This window comes from Thamnophis sirtalis, unplaced genomic scaffold, assembly GCF_051295495.1.
Source record: "Thamnophis sirtalis isolate CommonGarterSnake01/CBP01778 unplaced genomic scaffold, rThaSir2_p1.2 scaffold_3, whole genome shotgun sequence".
Taxonomy (NCBI): domain Eukaryota; kingdom Metazoa; phylum Chordata; class Lepidosauria; order Squamata; family Natricidae; genus Thamnophis; species Thamnophis sirtalis.
Window position 1 is genome coordinate 93,944,479 of NW_028261383.1, and position 27,239 is coordinate 93,971,717.

The 27,239-nt window shown below is 36.8% G+C and overlaps 1 protein-coding gene across 3 annotated transcripts in view; it reads right to left on the bottom strand.

Annotated features, from left to right (window-relative positions):
- Positions 1-3,413: 3,413 nt before the first annotated feature.
- The window catches only part of DDX46 (DEAD-box helicase 46), a 39,873-nt gene continuing 16,047 nt past the window's right edge, over positions 3,414-27,239 (bottom strand). For 2 of the 3 annotated variants that reach the window (XM_087709526.1, XM_087709524.1), the window contains exons 12-24: positions 26,577-26,698; positions 25,193-25,271; positions 22,845-22,927; positions 22,265-22,429; positions 20,275-20,437; positions 19,992-20,185; positions 18,421-18,558; positions 17,524-17,673; positions 16,905-17,105; positions 10,434-10,652; positions 8,158-8,302; positions 4,747-4,820; positions 3,414-3,594 (exon numbers count right to left, since the gene is read on the bottom strand). In XM_087709526.1, coding sequence (XP_087565652.1) covers positions 3,547-3,594; positions 4,747-4,820; positions 8,158-8,302; positions 10,434-10,652; positions 16,905-17,105; positions 17,524-17,673; positions 18,421-18,558; positions 19,992-20,185; positions 20,275-20,437; positions 22,265-22,429; positions 22,845-22,927; positions 25,193-25,271; positions 26,577-26,698 — 1,781 coding nt within the window. In that variant the 3' untranslated portion in view covers positions 3,414-3,546. The remainder of the gene's footprint in view (positions 3,595-4,746; positions 4,821-8,157; positions 8,303-10,433; positions 10,653-16,904; positions 17,106-17,523; positions 17,674-18,420; positions 18,559-19,991; positions 20,186-20,274; positions 20,438-22,264; positions 22,430-22,844; positions 22,928-25,192; positions 25,272-26,576; positions 26,699-27,239) is intronic. The other variant, XM_087709525.1, reaches the window with a different exon arrangement.

Consider the following 27,239-nt stretch of genomic DNA (forward strand, 5'->3'; position numbering starts at 1 on the left):
AAACTGTTCTACAGTCTGCTTTTCTTTTTTTTACTCAGGATTACCTTGAGATAATTAGCTATATCTACTAAGTTTCATAGACAAGTTAGGCTTTCCACATGAAATTTTATTTTCAGTTGTTTCTGAAAATAAGACAGTGCAGATGCCCAAATGTACAGAATATTTATTCATTAAATGTGAAATCCAATATATAAAGGTTCATACATGACTACACTATTAGCTGTATTTTATAGGGAATATCCAGATATTTTTGCATTTCATTTCAATCTATCAAACTAAGGGACAAAAATACCGATCCAGAGTTACTATCTCCATAATTACCATTTATCCAAAAGCAATCTGAAATGTGTAATATTGTATCAAATGTCCCATAATATTTTTCCAACTATCATTAAAATATGTTTTTTCAGTTAACTGTGCTGAACAGAAAGGCATTCTTCCTGTCCTAAACTAGGGTGAACCAGCAGTTAGAATTTTTCTACAAAAACCTACCCTTTAAGAACACAAAGTTGTTTAAGCAGATACCATATTTGGAAGTGATCTTGGTCAAGAAAAATAATCACAAGAGCAGCACATTCCTTTTCACTCATGTGACTGGGAAAAGTAAGCAAGCAAACTTGTCTTAAAAGGTGGGGCAGAAACAGATTATACAAATCACAAATGTGCATGCACACACAGGCATCACTTCTCTTACAATGTTTAAAAAGTCAAATGATTCCTGTAAGGGGAAGCAGGATAACATGAGAATATATCTACAGAAGCTTCTAAGTCTAATCACTTTACAAAGGTCTTGTCTGACGAGTTACAATCTTAGGCAAAACACAGCAGGGAAAGAGACTGGGGCAAAAGGATATATATTACATGGGATTAGTAAGTGCCATTGTAAAGAAGATTCCAAAATCGGATTTAATTTATGTAAAAAACTGCACACCTTGCCCTTACCCAGTAGCTTTCAGTGGAAGCCTTGTCCTTACTTATGCACATAAAATTTCCGTACTGGATGTGGCTACTACCTCTCATAAATATGCAAATAATTCCTGTAAGCAGACATTTTGATGTTTATTTAAAATATTTTTATTCCACTTTTCTACTTAAAAAGTATTCAAAGAGACTAAATCAATTGAGTCAACAAGGTCTAACATAGTCTTGCATTCAAACACTCATTTGCAGATGACAAAAGAAAATACAGTTTAAATAGTGTTAAGGTTTCTAGATTGCAGATTGTATCCAATTAAGCTGATTGTTCTGTAAACCACTGAGTCTGTGTTGATTTAGCAGTATATCAGTAGAATGGCTACAGTAAATTTATTTCTGCTATACAAACACTTCTCCCAAATTTTTAATTCAATGGACGCTTCCGTGAACAGAAAAATAGGTGTTTTCTGCAAATTTCTTCTCCCATTTAACTTTCCATTTGTTCCAAAATTTTCTCCAATTCTTTGGAGTACATTTGGAGAGAAAGAGGTTTGACGGGTTGAAGCACCAAAGGAGAATTAGCAAAAATGCTTCCTTGTATCTCACTAGAATCTCTGCTGAATCAGAGCTTCCCATTAGCAGAACTGGACAGATCTGAAACCACAGTACTTACACATTTATCACTGGAGGTTTTTAAAACCAACAGACTTCTTTAATGAAATGGTTATGTATAAATAATAGTCCGTGACCATGAAAGCAGGATATATTTTTTTCTTATTCAATATGTACAGAAAAGAATTAAACAATTCTATTTATTTAATGCAGTTAGAAAACATGTATATAGTGAAACACATTTTTTTACAAAGACTTGCATTCCTTCTAAAACTGAAAGTGTATTTTTCTGATTAGCTTCATATTCTTCTCCAGAAACTCAAGGCAGACACCTAATAGTCCCATTCCAACTTTCCCCCCTAACAATAACCCTGTGAAGAAAATTGAGCTGTGAGAGATAAGAAGGGGAGAGAGAATCTACAGCTGAGAGTGGATTTGATCTGTTTCTCCCTGGTCCTAGCCAACAACTAAACCACTGCAACACACTTTTAAATATAGTAAGAATTAATTTTTGCCCAATGGAAGTGCCATCAGAGTTTTTCTAAGAAATTTCCCAACACAAGAGTATTTCAAATCAAAACCATATTCTTACTTTTCTCTTTCCAGTACTTCAAAATTAAATGTCAGCTTTAAAACAAAAATATAAAAGAGCCACAATATACCACAAAGAAAGGTGTCACTGTCTAAAAATGAAACAATTAACAATTCTCAATCTGTTCAACTTAATGTTTTGAAAAATATGAGTGTTTGACATTTTAGAGAGGATGTCCCAGGGCCATCTACCTGAATTGGCAACAGAAAACTTCACTGACAAAGCTGTCACATTGCCAATGCCTTATAGGTAATAGGAATGAGGTACAAAATTAGAACAGTCCTAGAATTGACATATATTTTCTTCTTTCCATTAAAATCTAAAGGTAAATTTTAAAAGCCAGTGAGCAAATGAAACCTAATATTAGTCCTTCTATTTTTTTTTCTCCTGGATAGTGAGACAAGCAGGTTTGTGAATTGGAAGTTCCTTTATCAATAATTCCCTCCCCATTGCCATAGATTCTGGCTCCCCCCCCCCCGCAATTCTTCCAATTTATGGGCATATTCTGCACGCTTTTAAATTTAGAACTGCTCTAAATTGTTTTTGAAAAATTTTTCTTGTACAAGGGAGCATGCTTTTTCATAGGGAATTTCCAAACTGGACTACTACATACCTACCGATAACTCCAATTATACAATAATACTAAAATTAAAACTACAGGAATTTGAAAAAGCTATTTTGACAGTTTAGCAGTCTGAAATCAAATGTGATGCTCAAACAGATTGCTGTCTTCCAAAAAAATAAAAAACATGCTAAAGGTGCTTGAGTAATTATTTTTATGTAATCATGAAAAAGTCTGGAAAAATAAACTCCACTATCTATGCTAGATTAAGCTAGATTAAATCCATACTTCTCTATAAAAGTGTTTTCATATTACAGAAGTACAATATTCTTCTTAATTAAATACACATTTGTATTACTTAGTTGTTTTCTAAAATGTAATACTGTTATTCATCAGCCAACTCAACTCTTTTTTGACATGACATTTCAGAAGATCATAAAGTTCTTAATATCACCAGGAAGTGGAGGAAAGGAGGGGCAAAAATCTAACACACAACAGAGGAAATTTTAATTTTAATTCTAAATCATTTTTCTTTTCCTAAAAATGACCAAGAAACAGCTGCAATATCCTACTCCTGCCTGAAATATTTTGAACTGAGATTGTACTATATACTTTTCATGAATATTATTAACTGACTTTATGTAGTAAATTGAAAAACATTACAAATTAAAAAAATAATTATGCCCATTTGAAACTGTGGTTCTATATGCAGAAAACAATCCCTCACCAAAATAATTGTGATCTTGATCTTTAATCAAATTACAATATTTTTAAAAAGCAATGTACAAATAAGCAGTAAACAACAAAGGTAAACAAAAATGTTTCACAAATGAGAAACTAGTAGAGAGAAAGTTGCTCCAAATATTTATAAAACTTTGTATCTTCCTTTGTTGGTTGGTTGGTATGAATTTTGCTGCAAGAGAACAAATGAGTATGTTATTAATCAAAGATCCAATTGATAATGATTAATAGAACAGTAAGTCAACCTAACTATATAAAGCAACAGAAACACGTTTAATTCAGAGTTGCACAGAACAGACCTCCACAAATTGGATTATTATGAAGCAGAGCAGGGGATGCAGCTTTCATTAATTCTTCCCAATAGTCTTTAAAATCCATACTAAGTGGTGAAACATATTTAAATCATTATATATGAACTAGCGTTTGGGGGGTGGGGAATACTGTTGAAGCAAGCAAAAACTAGGAAAAAATTGCCCTCTTCTTCTTATATAGAAAATTCTGCTACCATCAGAAGGACAATTCTGTTCAAACAGATAATTTTGAATGCAATCTTATGAAAGGAGTATAAAATGAAGTTCAATAAGCATTTAACTGTGTTAAAGCTATTTCACTTCTGACATCATCACATTAGATAAAGACTCCTTCAAAATAAAACTATACATGTGAATTGAAAATACAATGATGCATAAAATAAGCAAAAATAAATATATACAGAAAGAAAATTGCTCTACTTTTACAGAAAAATGTAATATAATTCTAAAAAAAAACTTCCCAGATTTTAACTACTGAAAAAATATGTTTGTTTTAAAAAAGGCATCCTGTAATAAAATGTTCTTGATATATTACTGCTAACAGTGGCTAATATGAATTATAAAGTAGAAATTCATTACTTCAAGACTTCAGAATTTGCAATATTGAATAAGTAAATTTAAGATATTATGATAGATTTATGTTACCCTGTCATCAAAAATTCAGTAAAAATGGTGCAATGTGTTAAATCAAGAGAATTCCCAAAAGAACAGCAATCTTCTTACTTCAACCTCCCTCAACCACTGGAAATGCCAAAACAGCTGTTCCAGCAGCTGTTCCTTACAAAATCTTACAAGCTGATTCTTTGGAACAGGTGATCCTGTAGGTACCCAGGTATCAAGCCACAGAGGGCTTTATAGGTCGAAATAATGATCTTACATTGAATTCTGAAACTGATCAGCAGCCAGTGCAGGCCTTGCAAAATTAGTACTGGAGCATATAATCACTGGGAGCTTGTACATACGGATGCCTTTTAACATTTCATACAGAAATCATGAAATCATATTTTACCTACCAATCGGATGAGCTCTTCTTTGATAAGCCTAGTGATTTCTGCCTTTGCTTTCTGAACAGCCAATTCGTTGGCACCTGGAAATGCAAAGCAACCCCCATTAAAACATCTGATTATTTGAACATAATCTTAAGTAGTTTGAAAGATTTTTAAATAATCCATTAATTGTATATTAAATGTATGCTTTAAAATTGATTAGTATCATTTTGTACTATCTCACAATAGTTGGTCAGAGTTGTTAGGAGTTAGGCAGCCTATACAGTGTACAAAGAAACATACAAATAGATAAATAAATCAAAAGTCCTTTTGCATCAGGATATACTCATTTAAGTAAATATAAATAAGAGATATAAAGCAACAGTTGTACCAAGTTTCTTATGCAGCTTTAAAAGTCTCCTTAACTTTAAAAAGCACATTCTCTGAGGCTATACATCTCTGGCAACTTTTTTTCATATTCCCTTAGTAAGGAAGCCCAAAAAATCCAGACTCTTTTAAAGGAGAAAGATTGTGTATTGGCTGTTTCAGATCATGTTCCAAGAGAGTGTAATCCTTAGCTCAGTGATGGCTAACCTTTTTGCCATTGTGTGCCAAAACTCCGGAGGGCAAAAACCAGCCAAAAATCAGCTGGCCAGCACACTGGAGCTGACAGAGCAATGCCTCATGTGCCCTCAGAAATGGCTCCACGTGCCACCTGTGGCACACACGTCATAGGTTCGCCAACCTGCCCTTAGCTCATGCTAGCCCAAAACCCAAGCAAGGGCTGCGAGTATGCATGCGCTGACCTGCCACTCAACACACCCAGTTCCCTTGTTCCCCCCACCGAGCTGGGCTGCCAAGCCACAAAGGTCGGAGACCACTGTACTATGTCATAAAACAGACCTGGGCATTTTACAATTCCGGGACCATATCTTGCTCTTTGGTTGTCCCTGTCCAGTCCACATAAGGTCAATCAGAAATTAGAAATCAAATGTAAATAAGTGTACTTTAAGCATGTAATAGAACTGCATTGCTTTTATTTTGAAGGCAACTGCTGTTTTTCCCCCCCAATTTACATATATGGGTGTGTGCTTATGTCCTTTTGGTTTGGACCCCACAACAGTCCTAGTTTCTTATGTGGCTCCTTGGGAAAATTAATTGCCTGGCATAAAAGAACATCTATGTAATTCATCTTAACACTGCAAGCTACTTTCTTAGAATCGTTACAGTTTTCAAAATAGCCTACAGTGCTTAATTGTTTATTTATAAGATTCACTTTATTTTAAAGGAATAGACTTTTGCAAAATATATTCAGCAGTCATGTGTTTTCCATCAATAATTACCTCATTCCATAAAATATTCTATCTTCTCATTCCTTTTACTGAATATATTTACTCTGACTGAAAAATGAGAGAAAAGCCAGGAGGCAGAGATTGTTTTTTCTCCAAATATTTAAAACAAGTCTTAAGAATATTTTTGTAATTGTAGATATTAATTCTTTAGTGACAGGCAATTTATAGTTATTTTAAAGAAAAGGGAGCTCAATGCTAATTCAATTTGTAACTATTGGACAATATCCAAATAAATGATAAGAGCCGTCTTTCTTGAAAGGCATCAAAATAATGTATCAAATATCATACAGCTAAACTTCTAACATGCTTTTGTTTATATTGAATGGTCATTTTAAATATGGAAAGAAAATTCTACCAAATCAAGATGATGAAAAATATTAACTTCCATTTGAGGGCAAATAAAATATTAAAACTATAGTTCATACTAGAAAATAGACAGTGTGTGACACACACACACACATATAGATGTGAAAATCCCCCAAATCTCTTCTCCAAATAGCCACTTTCACTATTTATTACACTATTTCTATACTATCCAATTCCCAATTGACTCTAGACACTTTACAATAAAACAAAGATAAAAATAAAGCACTAAACCAAACAGATTGTAAGCAATGATTTCATCAAACTTTCAAAATACAAATTACATGACCATAAAAATATTACATGCAGGCTTATGAGCACAAAAAGATTTCCAGTGTTGCAGTAAGTTCAGTTTCTTTGTATTTACAATCAAATCCTACTCTGGGGAAGGTGCAGCCAAATCCATTGCATTCAGCGGGCTGTGATTATTTATTCTGCTTGTATCAAATTCATATTTGAAATATAAATCCTAATGTACCTGGAACAGATTGTTTTTAGTAAATAGCCATTACACTACTTTATCCTTTTTAAAAATAATTTTACTAAAGCGCAACAAGGAAATGTACAAGGAAAAAATAAGAAATATCCCCATGCCTCTTACAAATTACTCAAGAGGCAAAAAATAATCGGAATTGACAAAAATGAACAGAAACCATAGACTTATTCAAGGATAAAAGCTGTGGTTCATGACACCAAGGCAGAGTAACCTATACATCAGGCTACAAGCTAGATATAGCTTGTGTTCCAGGCTAGAAATAAAACAATCTGTTACACATGAGACAAAGAAAAAGTAAATTCTAGACAAAAACACGTTCCTGCAAAAATAGACAGCTGAATCCCTAGCTGCCTCTCATGCAGGAAGGCAGATTCTGTTATCTTTCAACAGAACTGGGAAAAGATACGTATTGCTCCCTAAGAGTGGAATGTAACTTGGCTGGTACAGGAAGATGAAAGGGACAGCTGCTGATAAAAGCACCATGCGTTATTTCAGCAATTGAGCCAGCAGGGCTGGATTTGGGGCAGGTAGATAGTGGAGAGACGAAGCCTATAATCTTTCTCTATCAGCAATTGAAAAAATATTAATTGCTATGTAAGGTGCGGGTTCCTCATTAGATCGCAAATGTAGCCAGTGCCAAGAATAAAGAAAACAAACAAACCAAACCCGATGCCCTGCCGCTATTTTTTGGTTTGCTCAGCTGGACAGAGCTTGAACAAAAATGACAAAACAGAGTTAGTTCTCTTGCAGTCAAATATGCATGCTTGCTCTGCTGAAATGTAAAACTGCCTGTTTTTGTGACCGTTGTCCCCCTCTCTTTATGTCTCTCTCCCTTTCTGTTGTATCTGTGCACACCCTGTACTTTTGTTTAAAAGAGCAAACTGAATCATCAAAAGATTAACCAACAGGGAAATGGAATCTGGGGCACGATTGCAAGGGAGAGCTATTATTGTTTATTTTGCTCAACTTGCTACTTTTCTTCCTCATACTAAGAGTTTTAAGATTCTGGTTAGCAGCAGTGGACCTTTTTGCTGGTGGGGAGGGCACTTCACATAAACAATGTTCTGAACACCTGCTTACTTAACATGTAAATCAGGAAATATACAAAGCAATGCTCAGTTGCAGATTTTTCACACCTAAAACTCTTTCCCAAGGTTGGAGCCCTAGTTGATATAGGGTATAAGTTAGCATTCCTTCTCAGAAAGTTGGGGTATTAGTCATACTCACTCTCAATAGCCAAGTAAATTTTTCTTTCCCCCTCCTTGGGTTCTTTGCCGGGAGGAAAATAGGTTCCTCTGATTGTAATGGCAGCTTCAGAATATTCACTTATTCTGTGCAGTGCTTCCTTTGAAGTCACCTTCCATCTAGCAGTCTGCAAAAGAAAGTGATAAAAAATTCTAAATAAGATGAATTCCCTAAAGTTGCATGATAAAATTATCAGATATTTAAAATCGCATCTACGTTTTTAGCTTCTATTCATTGGAAAACTAATATAAGATCCATATGCATAGCATTTTTATAAAAATCATTAAGAAAGCTGGATTTAATAAATTTATCTTTCTGGAAACACTGTTTTGAGCTAACTTTTAAATGTTTAGCATTTTTTCTATGCCAGAGTTCATCTATGCCCTGCTATTGTGTTATTTACTTAATGCCTCATCTCAATTCAAAGAATAAAATTTCCCCCACAGGGTTTTGTGGGTTTCATTTACTAAAGGCAGAGGTTTTTTAATTTATATAGTTATTTATTTATTTATAATATATATGTAAGCAGCTTTCAGACAAACAACACAATTTCAAAGTGTTAAAAGGCACTACAGAGCTTTATGCTTGAAAGCATGAAACTGGACTTTGTATTCCTACTAAAGTTTATGCAACAGTCTGGTTAAGGGCCATATTCTGGGCATGTGTGCTGTCAAAGGGCAAGCAAAATAAAGTAAAACAACTTGATAAAGAGCCAGAGTAATGAAGAATGCACATTAATAATTTTGCAAGACTAAAAAAGGCAAAGAATAGGGACCACTCATATATCAAAGCTCTTTTGGATGCTAAACAAGCATCTCCAAATTGCATATTAAAAACACACCCGATTGCTTCCAGCATTTTTCTGAATACATATAACACTGGGGGCTGGAATTCTAGGAAAGCAATTGTAATTTCCAAGGACAACATTTTCACTGCCAATATAGCCAAACTGATTTGTGTGCTGTTGAATAGCATCCAAATGCCCCTCATTGTAAACTGAATCTTTTGTTTTTCAAATACCCCATCATTCTCCATATTTTATTTGGGATGAGAGCTTATTGAGAGCCAGTCTGATTTAGTGGCTAGGTCACCACACTAGAAAGCAGGAGACCGTGAGTTCAAGTTCCGCCTTAGTCATGAAAGCAAGCTGGGTGACTTTGAGCAAATCACATTCTCTCTCACTCCAACCCACCTCACAGAATTATTGTTATGGGGAAAAGTAGAGGACAATATTCTACTTAAAGTTAGAAAATCTTAAGGATACTGAAGTACAATTGTTACTGCTGAACCACTTATAGTTCTTTCTTTCTTTCTTTCTTTCTTTCTTTCTTTCTTTCTTTCTTTCTTTTTTTTCTTTCTTTCTTTCTACCTACCTACCTACCTACCTACCTACCACCTACCTACCTACCTAATTTTTATATCATTCATTTCACCTGTGTGACTCTATATAATTTTCAAATAAAAACTCTAACACGATTTCCCCTCAGTAGTGAAGGGAATAGCAGGACATCCTCTGCCAAAATATAGCTCTGCAGACCCTTATTAGCCAGCAGGAGAGAATAGGAGACAGTGTCAGGTAACCCATATAACTGAGGAGTTGTCTTCATTTAGTGACACTGGTTGCAGAACTATTGATTAAATAAAAGATCCTTCAAGACAACTCTCATTGGATGGTGCTAATTTTGATTACCTAGCCAAAATCCCCAGGCACAGATGCAGGATCTGTATGACATAAGCCTGGGCAGAGTCCTGTTTCCCTGTCGCTGGTTTTAAAATCATCATAATGACTTTACATCACTAGATTGTGAAAATCAAGCCACATGACTGGATCTGAATGATGATGCAATCTCTTTTTTATTCTGGAATATTGAAGGTTGATCATTAAAATATCACTTTTTTTTAAGGATTCCTCAAATATTATTTTTTTCCGTCAGAGATGGTGTTGAATAGTTACTGGATTAACTCAATCCTGATCCTAGAAAGGCGGGAGAAAGACCCAAAGGCAGTAGAGTGGACTATAGTTAGTACTGCCTTACAAGTCCATTTTTATTCTGATACTAAGATTTTAAAAATGTGATGTGATTATAATCAACAACATTCCTTAAAAATTAAACATGTTACTGAATTATACAAACAAGCAACATAAACACAACAGAAAAAAGTTAGTTACATGGGAGCCGAAAAACATTATTATAAGAAGAGTGGTAGCAATTAAAAAACTCTACAATTTAAATGAAAATGAAAAAAGCAATCCTTGCCTGAGGGAAATCATTGATCTCCAATTCTTCCTCATATCTCTTAAAAGATTCATTTTGTCCGCCCTCCTGCTTCTCCTCCTCTTGTTTTTCGATGGGCACATAATTGAGCTTGGCATTGATCTTCTCAGCGAGTTGCTCCGCAATCGTTTTTGCAGAAACTGTTGGAGCCTGAATTGTGCCACCCCTCAGGATAGCGTTTGTCGCTTGCTGCATCACATCCTGAAATAAGGTATTTAAAATAAAAAAAACTAATTTCAGAAACACGTACCACTTGCAATTTTATATATCAAGATTTTGGTAAAAATGTATAATACAATTGAACAAAATGAGAAATGAAAAGCTTGTCAAATAAACAAAACTGGACATAGCTACTACCTAAGGGGATGCTAATATGACTTGCTTTATTTCTGCTTGCAGAAATAAAGGCCTTCACAATGTTTCAGTCTCTTAATTATTCAAAGATCACTGTGATTTTAAAGTGTGATACTTCAGTCACCTATCTGTCAATGCTGACAGATGGGAATAGGAAGCAGATTGCTGCTTCATATTGGAGTCATAGCATCAGTTCTCACATGCTGTCTAGTACAGAGAAGGAAGGTGTAAAGAGCGGGCAAATTTGGAAAAGTCAAGTGTCTCCCTTCTCTTATTGTAACCACGATAGTTTCAAATCAAAAACCTGATTACAGAATTTCTCATATAACATTTTTAGCAACAATTGGCAACTCTTATTTCTATTCCAATTATCTCATTTCCCAGTCTCCAAGTAGATAGGAAAACAGAGATAAAACAAAGGGTTTATTATAAATAAATTACCAGTTGTACAAACAAAAAAAGGGCTTGCAATACCTTAGAGACCAACCAATTTATTCTGGAAGAAATGATATCTACTTCACTAAAATAAATGTGCTAGCCTTTACAAGAGTCTTTGTTGTTTTTGCTGTAACAGATAACATTACCATCCCTCTAGAAATTATCTGGAGGGCTGCAGATAATTACAGCATTCAAATTGGCTTTTTTTCCCAGGCAAAACAAAAAACAAAAAAACAGGCACACAGGACACATAACAAATTTGGTGTGAGGCCACCAGAAATATAGAAAGAAACATCACAGAATCGACTGGAGGAAACACTGCCTTTGTTTGCTTACACTGTCAACTAAACAGCTCCAATGAATGTCCCAAACTTAACTGGACTAGCACCTGAACGAAAAATTAAACTTTTCCTCCAAATAATTACCAGTGACTTTGGGGGGGGGGGGAGCAGAAAATAGTTTGTATTTTCTGAATAAGAAAAACAGTAATGGAAGTGAGCAAAGATGGGAACTGAAAATAATGAAAGATGACTAAAATAGGGAGGAAATAGTGAAAAGGTCCTAGAGTCTCTTAATGGCTATGGAATGGAGCATACTAGCACCTTCCTGCTTTTTTTTTTTGCCTTTTGCTCGTGAGTCTTACACTTAAGAATTTTGTCTTTCTGTGGAAGCTGTCTACATAAATAAGTATTCTGAAAAGTCAGAATCCCTGATCATTAGATAATCTCCATGCATAAAGAGGCTTACTACAGACATTCTCCAAACAAAAGTATCTCATGTATAATTGTAAATGTAAATGACTGTTGGCTTACCTGAATGGTTGTCCTCTAGGCGCTGCAGGAGTGTCCAAGCATGGGTTAACTTCAGCTTGCTGCCCAAGGACTGAGTTCAAATCTTTGTGTAGCTACGCCTCCTGTTCCCCATAGAGGCTCAGTTTTAAAAACGAAGGTATCCGATCCAAAGGTTGCTGTATAGAAAAGTCTGTGTCTTATAGGTGCTAAGTCCTGCACCCACACAAGAAAAACCTCTAGGGCGGGGTTGGACACTCCCACAGTGCCTAGAGAACGACCATTCAGGTAAGCCAACAGTCATTCTCCTAGGGCGCTGCTTGGAGTGTCCAAGGATGGGACATACCCAAGCTATGTGGTCCCAGGGTGGGAAGAAGGAATGTCCCGGGTAACAGGGGTCGCAAGGACCCGCTGTAAGACCCTCCTTCCAAACGAAGCCTCAGCCGAAGAAAAGATGTCCAGTCTGTAATTTCGAATGAACGAAGACAGCGAGGACCAAGTGGCCGCCCGACATATCTCCTCAATGGGCGCTTGAGTGGCCCAGGCGGCCATTGTCGCGGCGCTCCTCATGGAGTGCGCTGTTATACAAGGAGGAACAAGCCTGGCTTGTTGTTCGTAGGCCAATTTTATGCATGAGCGCAGCCAGCAACCTATGGTGGAAGATGACACTTTCCTGCCCATTGAAGTAGGTTGGAATGAGATGAAGAACGATTCCGACTTGCAAAAGGAGGCCGTCCTCTTTTTGTACACCTACACAACGCGGCGCACATCCAGCTTGTGCCAGACCCGCTCCCTGGGATGGCCAGGGTGCGGGCAAAAGTTGGGGAGGATCACCTCCTGCATTCTGTGGAATAAACTCTTAATTTTTGGTAAAAAGGCTGGGTCCAATCTCAGAATGACCGTGTCCAATATCTGAGATTCTGCTCGCCGAGGTAATGGCTATGAGGAAGGCAGTTTTGAGCGACAAATGTCGTAGACTAGCCGAGCGAATAGGTTCGAATGGCGGTGATGTTAGGGTCTGCAAGACAATTGACAAGTCCCAAGTTGGGTAATGGTGCACCGTCGGAGGGCGTAAGTTCAAGAAGCTGCAAACCTTTGGGTGTCTGCTCAGCGGTTGAGAATCGTCTCTGGACAAGATGGTGGCCCGGGCTGCAGGCCCTTGTCCAAGCCCTCCTGCAGAAAATCCAGGATTCGCGGAATTGTCGCAGCTGTGGCGATGATATGATGGGAGTGACACCAGGAAGAGAAACTGGTCCATGTTGCATCATAGATCCGCACAGTAGAAGGTCTGCTGGATGCCTGGATAGTGCCGCTATGTCCAGTAGATGCTTGATCTCCGCCTGCATCATCTGTCGCTTGTGGGGCGACTTTGGGATGGGGCAATGAATGAAGAACCAAGGAGGAAGGGAAAGGAAGTCTAAGGTGAGGCTGTGATGAATGGGGTTCAGTACCCAAACGTCCGTCGTTGTCTCCTCCCACTGGTTGGCGTAAATGGACGGGGACCGGTGATGGTCACTTGGATCTGCGAAAGAAGCGGTTGGAAAAAACGCCTCAAAGGGATCTGCGATTCCCCTGCTGGCTGGGTTTGTCCATGAAGGACACCCTATCTTGGGTGCAGTCCTGTGGTTGAGAATAGGACCTGGCAAGTTTCCCGAGATAGAAGGGGAGTCATTGTTCCGAAAGAACTGCTTACAAAAATAGGACCAGCCTTTGCGGTCCGGTTTCTTGGAGACCGCCGGTAAAATCTTCCGTTTGTCCTTGGACTCAATCAGGACAGAGTCCAAGGCCTCCCTAAATAGCTTGCCACCCTTGAAGGATGCCGAGTCCAACTTCCACTTAGCCTTCATGTCTGCCTCCCAGTGGCGCAGCCACAGCAAGTGGCGAGTGGTCACATTTGAAGCCATGGCCCTTGATGAAAATTTGGTGGCGTTAAGTGAAGCATCGGCTGAGTACTCGACCGCTGCAATGATCTTGTTCACATCTTGGCATGACCTAGTATCCCCAGCAGGGAGGTTGGCTAACAGCTTGCGAAGCCAAAATAGTGCTGCCTTGCTGAAGTAGGAAGAGGAGGAGCAGGCCTTCATGCCCCACGCAATGGCCATGTGAGTTTTATGACAGGCCTTCTCCATCTTTTTGTCTTCCGCTTTCAGACCTTTCAGTAGGTCGTCTGGAAGGGCCAAATTGGAAGTCAGTGCCACTATGGGATCATCCACTTGCGGAAGCTTCAAGAGCTCCTCCATGGCGGTCTCTACTGAGTAGAGCTTCTTATCCACCCCACTAGGATTAGCCAATGACCCAGGTTGAACCCATTGTCACTGGATGATATTCAGGAACAGCTGTGGCACTGGAACCAACTCCTGAGGAGGTGTGATTTCCTTAAAAGAGGCCCGTGCCTGGATCCCCTGGTCTTATAGTCTCGTTATACTGATCAGTGGTATTCTTATCAGATTGGGCGGGAAGTCCCATTTGAATGGACGAAGCCCTAGCCTTGGTCAGAATGGCCTTGAACATTGTAGCTTAAATAAGCCAGAGAATGCGGGGGTGTCAGGGACCGGATTCTCATCCTCCGACAGATCAGGGGCATCTTGTCCACCCTCCTCCTCATTAGACACCTAGCTGACCGCTGAGGAAGCAGGAGGGGAGATCCCAGAGGGTTGAGGGAGAACTCCAGTGTTCTGCCCTCTGGCTTTGGCTTTGCTCAGGAGGGGTAAGGATAAACCCAGTTGTTGGATGCCGTTAGCAATCCCCTGTGATATTGCCCATTGGACCACCTCCTGCATTGCTTGGGACAACTCAAGAGCCTCCCTAAAACTAGGGCCAATGGGAAGAGCCTCTTCCCCATTAGAGAACAAGCCTCTTCCATGTCTACCTCTTCCAGAGAGGAAATAGGAGACCTGGAGGAAACCCTGAAAGGGTTGGCAGAAAATCCAAAGTCCTCTTCATCTGCCAGAGATGGAGAGCCCTCCCCTGGAGTTTCCACCAAGGGAATGTCTATAGAAACTGGTGGTGGAGGTGGTTCCCTGGCTTGCACAGTTTGTGCCTGGGCACTAATTGCCTTTTGAAATGTCTCTCCAGGGCCTTTTGTCTCCTTTCAGCCAACCTTTCTGCAGCTTTCGAGACTTTCTTGGCTTGGGGCTGTTTCCCTTTTGCAGGGCAGCCTGCACTGTCCCCCTTAGCAGCAGGGTTGGGCCTGCTGCATTTGTTAGCAGGAGGTTCAGCTTGATCCCTGGCTTCAGACACGTTTCTGCTGGCCATGGCAGATTTCTTTCTCAGTCAGAGCTTTAGATGTGATAATTGGAGTAATGCAATAGTTCTGGAAGTATGCCCCTTTAATTCTGTCAAAGTTCTGAGAAAAACGGGGCCTTGTCGGGATCAGTAGCAGTCAACAATATTTTGGCGCCAAAAATGGAAGTCCCAAGGCACTGCAGATCTGCGCAGTGATAAAGCAAGGAATGGCCCGAGAGAGCCAAACTCCTTGCAGCCGCTCTCAATAGTCTACCTGGGGAGGGGGAGACCTGCCTGGAGACCCAGAGCGAGATCCCAAATTAAGCTCTCCCAGCGGCGATCTACTGTGGAAATCAGGTTGCGGCAAAGCAAATGGCTTGAGAATAAAGTGCACCGCTTTTCTGTCCAAAATGGCCACCGCAAGCTACGGAGCACACTGGGGAGCTGCCGGCAGTTCGGAGAGCTCAGTAGAGCCTCCGTTCTAAATTTAGACCACTGACAATAAACTCAGAGGGATCCCTACCTGCCTACCTGCCCCCAGAGCTCGCCAGCAGCCGCTGACGAGTCTCCCGGTGGTACCTCAACCGCGGTGGTCACGGAAGGCAGCCGCACTCCAAGCACCTGTTCCACGCTTCAATTAGGAGTAAACTTTCCTCCAGTGATTTTTAAAGGAATCCTAACACTATATGCTAAACACAAAAATAATAAAAAAGGCTACACTAACTGCTTGGAGAGTCCAATTTGCTGTTCAAGGACTGGAACTCCCCAACTGCATCCTTTTAGGGCAACTGAGTTTTTAAAACTGAGCTTCTGTGGGGAACAGGAGGCATGGCTACACAAAGATTTGAACTCAGTCCTTGGGCAGCAAGCTCAAGTTAATCCATGCTTGGGCACTCCAAGCAGCGCCTAGGAGAATTCTTATGCCTAATTATCAGTGATTATTCTTAAGCATGCAAACAGCCATCTACAAAAATGTTCGTTCAGAAATAATGTTCATTTCTTTTTATATCAGAATACTTAACTTCCAAAAACATTTAATGCCAATCAAACCATGTTTATCAGATCTTTTTATGTCTTTGTAAAGCATTAAAATATTTATTAAACTAGATAATTTTCTTTTATTCCTGATAAAGCCACATTTTGAATATACGGATCAGCCATTAGATCAATAACACTTCAAATATTGGCAATAAATATATAATAAAACTTCAGTTATCCGTATCCCCCATATACAAGTTTATGAATACTATCTAGGTTTAATGTACCATAGCTTCTATACTGTTGCCAACCCAAATACCTGGATGGTGTTTTGCTATTATACCAAATACTTTCATTACATAGATGTTATTCAAAATATTTTGAAATATTTGTAATGATTTTGTGTATCATGTACACAGTTAAGAGGAATTTATAATTTAGAATGGGGACTGGTTCATATTTTTCTGAATAGAAATTCAAATTGGGTTTCTAATTCAACTGCAACAATTTTTTCTTAAATGAATAAATAAAAGTGTTTCATCCGTCTTTTCTGCTAATGTCTATGCCTGCAGAACTTGTGTGGATAATGAAGATTGTACTATATGAACATAGCAAGACATAAAGAATTTAACATGAAGACTATAAAGATTGATTTGTAGAAGAGGATGACCTTAAACTGAAAAGAGACCAATACTTGTGCCTCGGCTCCAAGATTCTTCTGTGCATTGATTCTCAACGCCAATCTCTTAGCAATTTCTAATTTCTCTGCATTTCCTGCTGTTGGGGCAGGAACATTAGATGAACCACCAGACGAGGCCATGTCCTTCACTCTTTTCTTTGAATTGAACATGCTTTCAATCTGCTCGTCAATCTATTAAAAAAAAAAAGAGAAAGTTCATATTTTTAGGGTAAACACACCAAATGATTAGAAGCAACATGCTAATGGTTTAGATATCTAAACAACTGATTTCTTTTTCAAGTACTAACCTGAAAAAAAAACCATTCAAAATAAATTTTGTTTTAAAAATATCCGAAGTAAATCAAAAAGTAGGGGGAAAAAATTGAAGTTGACTTTTATGGCAACATCAAAAACTACGCAAATTGTGAAAATGATACGTCACGTATTGATGAATGAAAAATGTTGACGATAATTTAAAAGAAATTGGGCTCACAAATTCACTCCAATATAAGACATTTGTATAAGATCAGCCAGAGGACAAGAAAACAAAAGTGTCAGCACATTTTACATGTGAAATGTCTTAACTAAAAGAAATGTATGAACTACTTGCATCAACTGCTGTATCTTCATCATCTGAATCCTGCAAGCCAAGTGCCGCTTTTTGTAACTTCTTCCGCTCATTAGCCAAAGCTTCTTCTGTTTCATCAAATTTGAATCCTTTACCAGAGAAGCCGCTACTCTTTTTAATTGTTTTCCCCTCCTATATATGTATAATTAAAAGTCAGTCATCAAATATAAAAATGTTCTAGATGTTTACTGGCAAAAGTTTTAACATGTAAGGTATTTTAATATGCCATTTTAGAGAAATGTGGTTCCTTGATACCTTATGGTATCTGGTACCTTGGCTGATACCAGGTTGGCTTTCCATACTTAGTAAGAAGTGGGTTTTGGGAGATGAATATTGAAGTACTGATGAGATTTTCTGCCAATACTTTGCATTGCACCCCACAGAATCTTCCATAGAAACAAGGATTTGCCTTGCAGTATTTTTAGAGTGTAAGATATGAAACCAGAGGGTTGAGGGGGTGATTGGAGGTTTCCTGGGAACTATTAATTATAACTGCTGGAAATTTGACTAGACAAACTCATCTGTTTGGCTGGTTTGGATCAGTTGCCTATATGACCGATTCCTAACAACCTCCCAACTGGGATACAGATGAAATATCTGGGGGGAAAATTGACCAGTACCTCAGTATTAATTTCCTGAAGACCAACTATTAAATAGATAAAGAAATGTGAGAATTTAGTATCTTATCACAAAACTAAAACAGTATATTTAAAACTGGAATTTTAAGAGATCAATTAAGTTATGTTCAAAAATTTAACCATCATTCAAAGAATAAAATATATTAGTTGAACAAACTAATTCTAAGAACTGTTCTTTGCATACATAAACAGGATTTAAGTAAGCAATCTGAAACCAACAACTATAAAATGGATAACTCACAGCTTTCTGCTGATCTTTGAAATCAGTCCAAAGTTTCTCTAGCTCAGGAGGAACTGTGGTACCTGACAACTCCAAAGCTTTAATTATATCACCAGCATACCGTGCTTGATCTTCAGTTATGAAAGTATAGGCATAACCCTGTAATAAAATATTAAGCATAAACATAATATAACTGAAAGTACATTTATTTCAAGTTATTTCAAGTTTCCACTATGCTGGGATGAATTTGCAAAGTCTGATTTCCCTCTTCAAAATTAGTTATCTTTCTTTATTTTCAAAGAAACAGATCCACACCAACCTATATAATTATGTCTGATCATTGGTCAATTTAAATACATGTACACACACACACACACACACAGAGAAACTTTTAAACAAGTTAAAAAAATAATACTAGTACAAAAAAAGAAAAAAACAAAGAAAAAAAAGATCCAACAAAGAAAAATACAAGAAAAAGATATAAAGAAGTAGCTTCCAGTATTTTTCTTAGCAGTTTTATAGAAATATATTTGAATTTATATCTCTAAAGTTACATATTACTCTTCTTTGTATAATCTATACTGTTTAACAGAACTATAAATCTCAATTTTCTTTTTTTGAATGCAAAATGTTCATAAAAGAATGTTATGTTTTTCATATTTTTACATAGCCAGTGAGATCAACTAAATTTTAAGACGGTGTGAAAAATGTGCAGCATTAATTCATGATGTCTAAAGTACTAAATATATACCAAACAAATGAAGTAAAAAAAACAATCACAGTATGAAAACTTGAGTCTTAAATATTATGAAAATTTTCTGATGCTGATACAAATCAATGAAAACAAGCATTAGTTTATGAAGAATTAGACAACATTCCAGAAATGATTAAATATGTTAAGCTTTAAATAATAGGATATAATATAGGTCTAATCTTAGTTTTATTTTTTTTTAAAACCTGATTTAAAAATAAACCTGAAATCAATGCAAAAATACCGAGCATGATTCAGAATGTGTATCCTGTGAATGAAAGAGTGATACCTATCTTCAATTGTTCAAAAATCAAATGAGGAAAAATATAACCGTTAACATTTTTTTCCTTCCACAGCTTGGGTAATCCAGAACTGAGTTCTCCCTAGTTCAATGGGACATTTTCAAACAAGGTTTCACAGAGCTGAATCTTTAAAGCGATTCGCTCAGGATCTTTGCATGTGCACGTATCTTATCTATATCTTATCTATAAACTATATTATATTTCTACAACCCAGTCTTATTAAGCACATGGTCAACAATTTTCAATTTGGTTTCAATCGCAAAATCGCTATTTAGTTGAAAATGAAAGATACAAATAACTGAGTCAATACAATTAGGCCAAGGACTGAAGAACATTAAATCAAGGATCACACATAGTCTGAGGGTTTCGAGTTATTCACCACTGCTCTATTTAATTGGAAACGAGCACATTTTTATTGTTAGTAAAGCCATTTTAGATCAAACGGCTGCTCAGAAAATATATAAATCAACAAAGCTATAACCCATCCAAATGAGATTTTATCTTTTAAGTCATCAGTGGGGAAAAAAATATTTACATACTTTGTTGCCTGCACGCCCAGTTCTGCCTGCCCTGTGCACGTAATCCTCATAATGATTAGGACAACTGTAGTTGATTACAAGCATAAGATGCTTTACATCAAGACCTCGAGCTGCTACTGATGTAGCCACAAGCAGTTTGCATACGCCACTCTTGAAATCATTGATTATGCTGTCTCTGTCATATTGGTCAATACCTGCAGAAGAAAACATGCAGAGGATGCTGATGAACATTTAAGGTTCAGTTATTTTGTCAAATAATTAAAAGACGAGGAATGCCCACTACCTCCATGAAGTGAAAGACAGGGGTAAGAAGCTCTCATCAAGTCTTTCAATAATCCATCAGCATGCTCCTGTTTATCCACAAATATAATGACAGCTCCTTTTTCCTGATAATGTCCTAGTAGCTCAAGCAATTTCAAGAACTTGCTCTCTTCCTCTATGACAATCTGAAAGATCGGAATAGTTGGTGAAGGAAGCAGTACAGTTAGCTCCAATGGAACTTCTGGAGATATCAGTATGGTCTATAATAGCAACAAACCTGATTCAATCATCGTAGTAAATGTTCAGTGGAAACTTACTTTAATTTTACAATAAAAAGCATTAATTTTTTATATATAATCTATAATTGCAACTACCAAACAGAGTAAGATTCCGCTTCATTTTTCTTGTCTTTGGGTGGGAAAAGACTGCCTAGGTACAAAGTGAGTAGTACAAAGATATACCATCAAAGACCTGTTCCAACCCATACAAAAATTAGTTTGTTCGTTAAATGATTTTTAGGGCTACCATTTCACTCACGTTGTGTCAAAATTGTACAATATCTACTGTATTTTTCAGAGTATAAGACACACACTTTTCCTCCAAAAAAGAGGTTGAAAATATGGGTGCGGTTTATACACTGAATACAGCGTTTTTGGCCTCCTGAAACCTCCCCCCCTTCGCAAAAATGGACGTGTAGAGGGTTTGGGAGGCCTGTGAAGTGCTCCTGGGGGTTGGGGAGGGCAAAAACGAGTGAAAGATGGATCTTTTTTGCTTGTCCCCCCCCCCAACCCCCAGGAGCACTCTACAAGCATCCCAAAGCCTATGCATGCCCTGTTGGTTTTTTGTTTTTGTTTTTTTGCAAAAAACGGGCTTGTTTCCATGAAAAATGGGCCATTTTTTGCTCATTTTGCCCCTCCCCCCAGAAGCACTCTACAAGCTTCCCAAAGCCTATGCATGCCCCGTTTTTTGCAAAAACCAAGACGTGCAGAGGGTATGAGAGACCTGCAGAGTGCAAAAACTTTGGTGCATCTTATACTCCAGGGCATCGTATAGTCCGAAAAACACGGTAAATTAACCTCAACTCAAATTAAAACTATAACTACATAATATACTAAAACACAGAAATTACTCATCTACAAATCTACAATAATTTGATTGTTTAACCAGCCTTACCCAATATCCGGGCAAAATATTTTGGCCATCCACAGCATATTTGAAATAATTTATGAAATGTATGTAAAATCTATGTAAAATTCACTATGGGCTTATAGTGGGGGGGAAAAAAACAAGCCTTAAACTGTATTTCAGATCACATAAAATGTAAATTCTGGCTTTTGACGCTAAACTGATAAATAATAGCTATGGATATTTAGAAAATTAGCCTTGGATCCAACTTTTTCTTTGATAATGCCACAGTCTTCTTTGAATCTGGTACAATAGAACCTCCGGTCACGACCATAATTCATTCCATAACATTCGTCGCAACCCAATTTGGTCATGACCCGAACCTAATTTTGGAAATTTGGTGCTTACAAAAAAAATGGCGCCGAAGGGGATATCAGCTGTGGGGAAAAAATTGTGAATTTTCTGGTTGGAACCCAATTTGGTCATGGTCAGAAGCGTTCATGACCAGAGGTTCTACTGTACTTTGTGATAACGAAGTGCCAGTTCCAAACATGTTCCTTTATAGTAACATATGGATTCCTTTGACAACAATACTGTATGAACTTTGTAGCACAACAGATTATTGGATAAATTTTACAATAAAAATTATATATCACTCTGCAGCACAGGAAAATAAATGTTATCACTAGTGCTTTGATGAACTGCCTCATCAAAGACACACAAAACAAAAATAATTACTCTCTACTTTATATGGTTAATACATTTCAGAAGTCAATGCCTACAAAATATTTACAAGTAAAGCTATCTCGGATATATAATCTTTGTTCTAAAGCTTTGACGGCTGTCATTAAGACAGGGAATACAAAGGTTACATTTCTACATCTTACCACTTTCTGTTCAACATCTGAACAGACAACACTCCGGCCACCAACTTGGACCTCAATTGGTTTGCTGAGAATACGGCGCGCTAAAGCCTCCATGGCTCTAGGGAAAGTAGCAGAAAACATCACGGTCTGGCGATCAAGTCTCACATTGTCTACAATGCGCATAACCTATCATGAACAAAAGTGGGTTAATAGTGAATTTCCCAAATCAGCTTATTGCTTTTCTGTGGAAAGACATTCTTCTACAATATCCAATGTTCACACCAGTGGTAAGCAATTATCTACTACTAAGGTATTTACAAGCGGTTAATAGGTAAACTCCATTCTTTTTTTCTTTTTTGTATAATCTTGTACCTAATTTAATGAATTGGATAACAGACAGCATTGTAGTATAAGTAGGTATCAGATAATACTTTGGACTTTTCCAATGCCCATTTCGGTACTTACATTAGAGATTAAACATTTACTATACAAAAATAACATTCTAGTAATCAATAGCTATGCCATCATAGACCAGAACATGAAATATATTGTGTAAGTCTTCGTTAGGAAATCTGTAAAAACTAGTCATCTCTCTGGTTACCTGAGGCTCAAAGCCCATGTCAAACATTCTATCTGCTTCATCAAGGACAACATATGTCACTCTCCGAAGATTTGTCACCCGACCTATAGAAAGGAGAGAAAACAACAAAAGGAAACAAGAATAAATCTAAAAGCTATTTTTCTTCGTAAATTATATAAATAAAATGGTACATATTCTGACTAGAGTCTAAACAAAAATTTAATCATTTATTTATTTTAGAAAAACAATTCACTAAGTGCCTTATCTTTTGTACTAGCAAATGTTTTCGCAATTGTGTACTGATGCACAAGGCCCATTATTTTGTCAATTACTTCTCTTGCATATCAGTACAAGGCCAGAAGGACCTGCAAAATTCAGAAAACAGCCCTCACCAAAACACATCATAAAACTAAGACTAAGGTGAAGCAACGAGCCACATCAGCCATTATCTGTGAGCGCCACCTAGAAAAAAACATATTAGAGATTACAGCGCATGTGTGGAAAGCAAAATTCAAGTGATAACTGAAGAAACCTTACAAAATCTTAGCGTCACTATTGCAAATACTTGATTCAAAATTTAATTACACTGAAGTCAGGGAAAGTGTTATCTCCAATTTTCTAAGCAGAAAGTCTCATGCTGGTTCACAGAACCTATTCACAGAAGCTACCATCATACTAATATAAACAGAACTGCACATTTTTTTTCTGATCTACAAATATAGCTTAAAATTAATGAACTTAATCTTAAGAATAGCTATCTCACACACAAAGTGACAAATAGCCCCATGCAAAAGACATCTTTGCCTTGTGTAATGATCTAGACCAAAAAGATTTTTTAAAATTTTAACTAAAGATTTTCAAAGGTGCTGATAGAAAGTATACCTAAGCCCAATTTAATTGTTTGAGAATCAGCAATTCTATACTAAATCTTGTATTCAAAAGCACAATGTGCATACATCAGTAATTCTCCATCACTATTTAATGTACTTTGTATTTGTATTGGCAAAGAAGAGAGAATATACATCTGTATTTAACATACATAATGCTTTTCTTTTAGAATTTAATTCTAAGGTTTTTTTTAAAAAAACAGAAGGAAGCAGTTTGAGGATTTGACCTGAGAAGCCATGAACCCTTAAACTGGAAAGAATTACAGATTTCTACTATGGGTTTCTATTGGTCTACTATTTGATGGATCTAGAGAGAGTACAGAAAACATTCTTGACTACTTTTGCATATAGAGAGACGAGAGTCATTTCTAGCACAAACAAGAAGTTACAATCCACAACAGCCTGCTTTCTATTACTTTATACAAACTGCTACTCCCATTTCAATAAAATGATATCAAAGTGAATGTATTAAAAACAATAAAAACACATAAAACATCTGCAGAGATGCCCTAGCCATGTCACTTCTATTTCACTTAGTGAATATATACAGGAGGTCTGAGTTTCACCTCAGCTACTGATGCTTATTGGTTGGAAGCTGGATTGAGTTAGACCTTACTGCAGCATCTTCAAGCAAGTGGATAGCTCTTTTTAAAAATCTGAAGGAGGAAATGCTATTTTAATGTAGTGTAAAAGTAAGTAATTCAAAGTAAACACAAGATTTCTATTTATTTTACCTTTACTTCTGAACACATTTTGTAGCATGTTATTTCTGATAGATCAAAATAAGAAATTTGCAACACTTTTTTTTAAAAAAAATGGCTCTTACTGTAGAAGTGTACATTACTTTGGAACAGCATTGCTGTACCTACCTTTGATGGCTTAGTCTTTGGAAGCCCAGTTCTATAACTCTTGAAGGAACTTTTTCCACAGAAGTCAAATGTCAACAGTTTAGTAAGAGTTGTTATAGAAAAATACATAAACAATCAATCAAACATTGTGTGATAAGCACATAATGTTGCAGTAAAATGTACTTTAAAGCTGCAATATCTCCGTTTAGGTTATTCATTACTGAAACATTTTGAGAAAAAAAAGCCGTTTTTTAAAACTCAAACCATTATGTTTTGTTCCCAAATTTAAAGATTAAAACTTCATTGTACAAAAAGTTAACAGTGTCAACAACCATTAGATAGGGAACACGATTTTAATATAAATGATAGATGACAAACAGCTTTTTTAGAAAGTCAATTCTAAAGTTGAGCTATAATCCCAAAATGAGTATGTTTATTTTAAGAAATGCTTCAAAGGTTTCCATTCATCAAATACTTTTGAAATTTATAATGAAAGATATTGAAGAGTCATTTTTAAGACTACATTCTACATTAGAATAGATACCACAGCTTCAACAGATCTACAAATTTCATTATTGAAGGGGAGGGAAACAATGTGCCATAATTTCTTTACAAATAAAAAGTATTTTCTTACCATTATTAGCTGCTAACATATCAATCATACGGCCAGGTGTGCAAACTATTATTTCCGCACCCCTTTTCAGTTCAGCAATCTGAATATAAAATAAGCAGAAGAAACTATTTTAATGTGTAACATTTATAACAAGTAATACTTAAAATTATCAATACTATTAATATATGGGTTTAAAATATGCTTCCTTCTGTTCTCAATTATTAAATTGATACATAATGTCAGAGAAATATACAGCTAGCACAGAGAGAGGGAATTGGGGGCTCACATCCACCGGTCCCCTCTATCTAAGCCCACATTTTGGATAAAGTCCATCTATTTTCCCTTATCCCACCCTCTTCCTAAACATAGGGAAAAATGAATTGTCTCTGAAAAAATGTGTAAAAGCAGCTAGAGAGGAAAGGACAGAGTTTCTGTACACTGCCATCACATTGTTTCAAATGGGTTATTTTAAAAATATAATTGTTGTGTGATATGTAGACCTATCTCCAATATTACTTTGTTACCAGAAAAACCAGTCACTAAGTAATGTGAACCTTTGACTGAGAAAACCTCACTAATCAGATTTTACAGCATCTGTTGAACAACTGACTAATTCAAATCCACTATACTCTGAGTATTGTAAAGTTGTACATATTCTTTCTCTTTGGAAAGTTGGCTAAAACAAATCTATGTTTTCCAGTGCTTGTGAATGTACAAAGTAACACTGTGCAGACTTTTAGATTCAGTTTGAAAATGGTACTTTGAAATGCAAACATTGCACCTGTCTGCAAAACAGCTGGGTCTTTCCCCAGAATCAATTAAAGAGTGGAAAGAAGCCCAATATTTGTAATATTTGTAACACTGAAGTCTCTTTTTGGAATCAGATTAAAAACAATCTGATTATTTTTGCAAAAAGCTGATTTTTTTTCTAGACAAAATATTTTTCTGTTAAAGAAACACTATCTAGACCTTCTTGTATCTCTTAACCATCAGAAGCAGTCTGAGGAAGTATGGTAGATGCAACAGAGGACAATCAGGAAATTTCACTGCAGGAGTTACTTGTTTCTGGTATCTAATCCAGTACAAAAAATCTTAATAATTAAGTTATGAAGGAACTGCCAAAACTGACTGTAAAAAAGACAAGAGTTGTTTATTACATAGGTGGCAATATAATCTTATTGCAGCTCTTCAGCATTTCAGATTCAATCTAGGAAAGATGTTTCACTATGTCTATATCACTTTATTTTCCTAGTTTCAGGTGGCTAGTTTTCTGTCCATTCTGGGAAAAGGTATGACTGTTTAAAATGGGTGCTGCACTAGTATGTTCCAAAGCACTTTTTGGAGACCGAATGTAAAGTCTGGCAATCCTAGATTCTGTCATTGTGATATAAGTTTGATAACATACCTGTTCACTTATTCCCGTTCCTCCATATACACACACAACTCTAACCCCAAGAGTCTTTGAGAATTTTTTACACTCCTTTGTAATCTGTAGAGCTAGTTCTCGAGTAGGTGTCATAATGACAGCTGGGGGAAAAAAACAGAAATTTTAATCCAAAAGTCCTCATCATGAGCACACCAGAAGTTTCAATAAAACTGAGACTCTCCTCAAGATTTTCACATATTATGTGATAAGAAAAAAAAATCTTGTTTTGTTATACTTTACAGAACTCTCTTTCTACTAAAGCAAAACCATCACTAATATTTTCCAGCATGAAGCTTTTTCCAGCATGAAATTAAAAATATGGTTATTTTCAACTGATTAGTTTATGCTCTGCATTGTTTCAAAAGCTGTTTTATTATTGCATTTTGTTTCCTTTTAAGGAACATTTTAGGAGCCTGTGCATAAAAATCCTGTTTCTCTACATGAGTGATTGGATTAACAAGCACATCCATACAGCGGCAGGTTTCACATTTTGTTATCACTGGTTCGCCGCAGGCGCACTCACTTCATGGGCACACACGCCCTTTATGCACATGCGCCTGGCCTTTCATGCATGCACTTTGCTCACGCACCTTCCGCGCATGTGCCCAGCCTCAAAAAAGTGCCTAAATAGGATGGCATAGA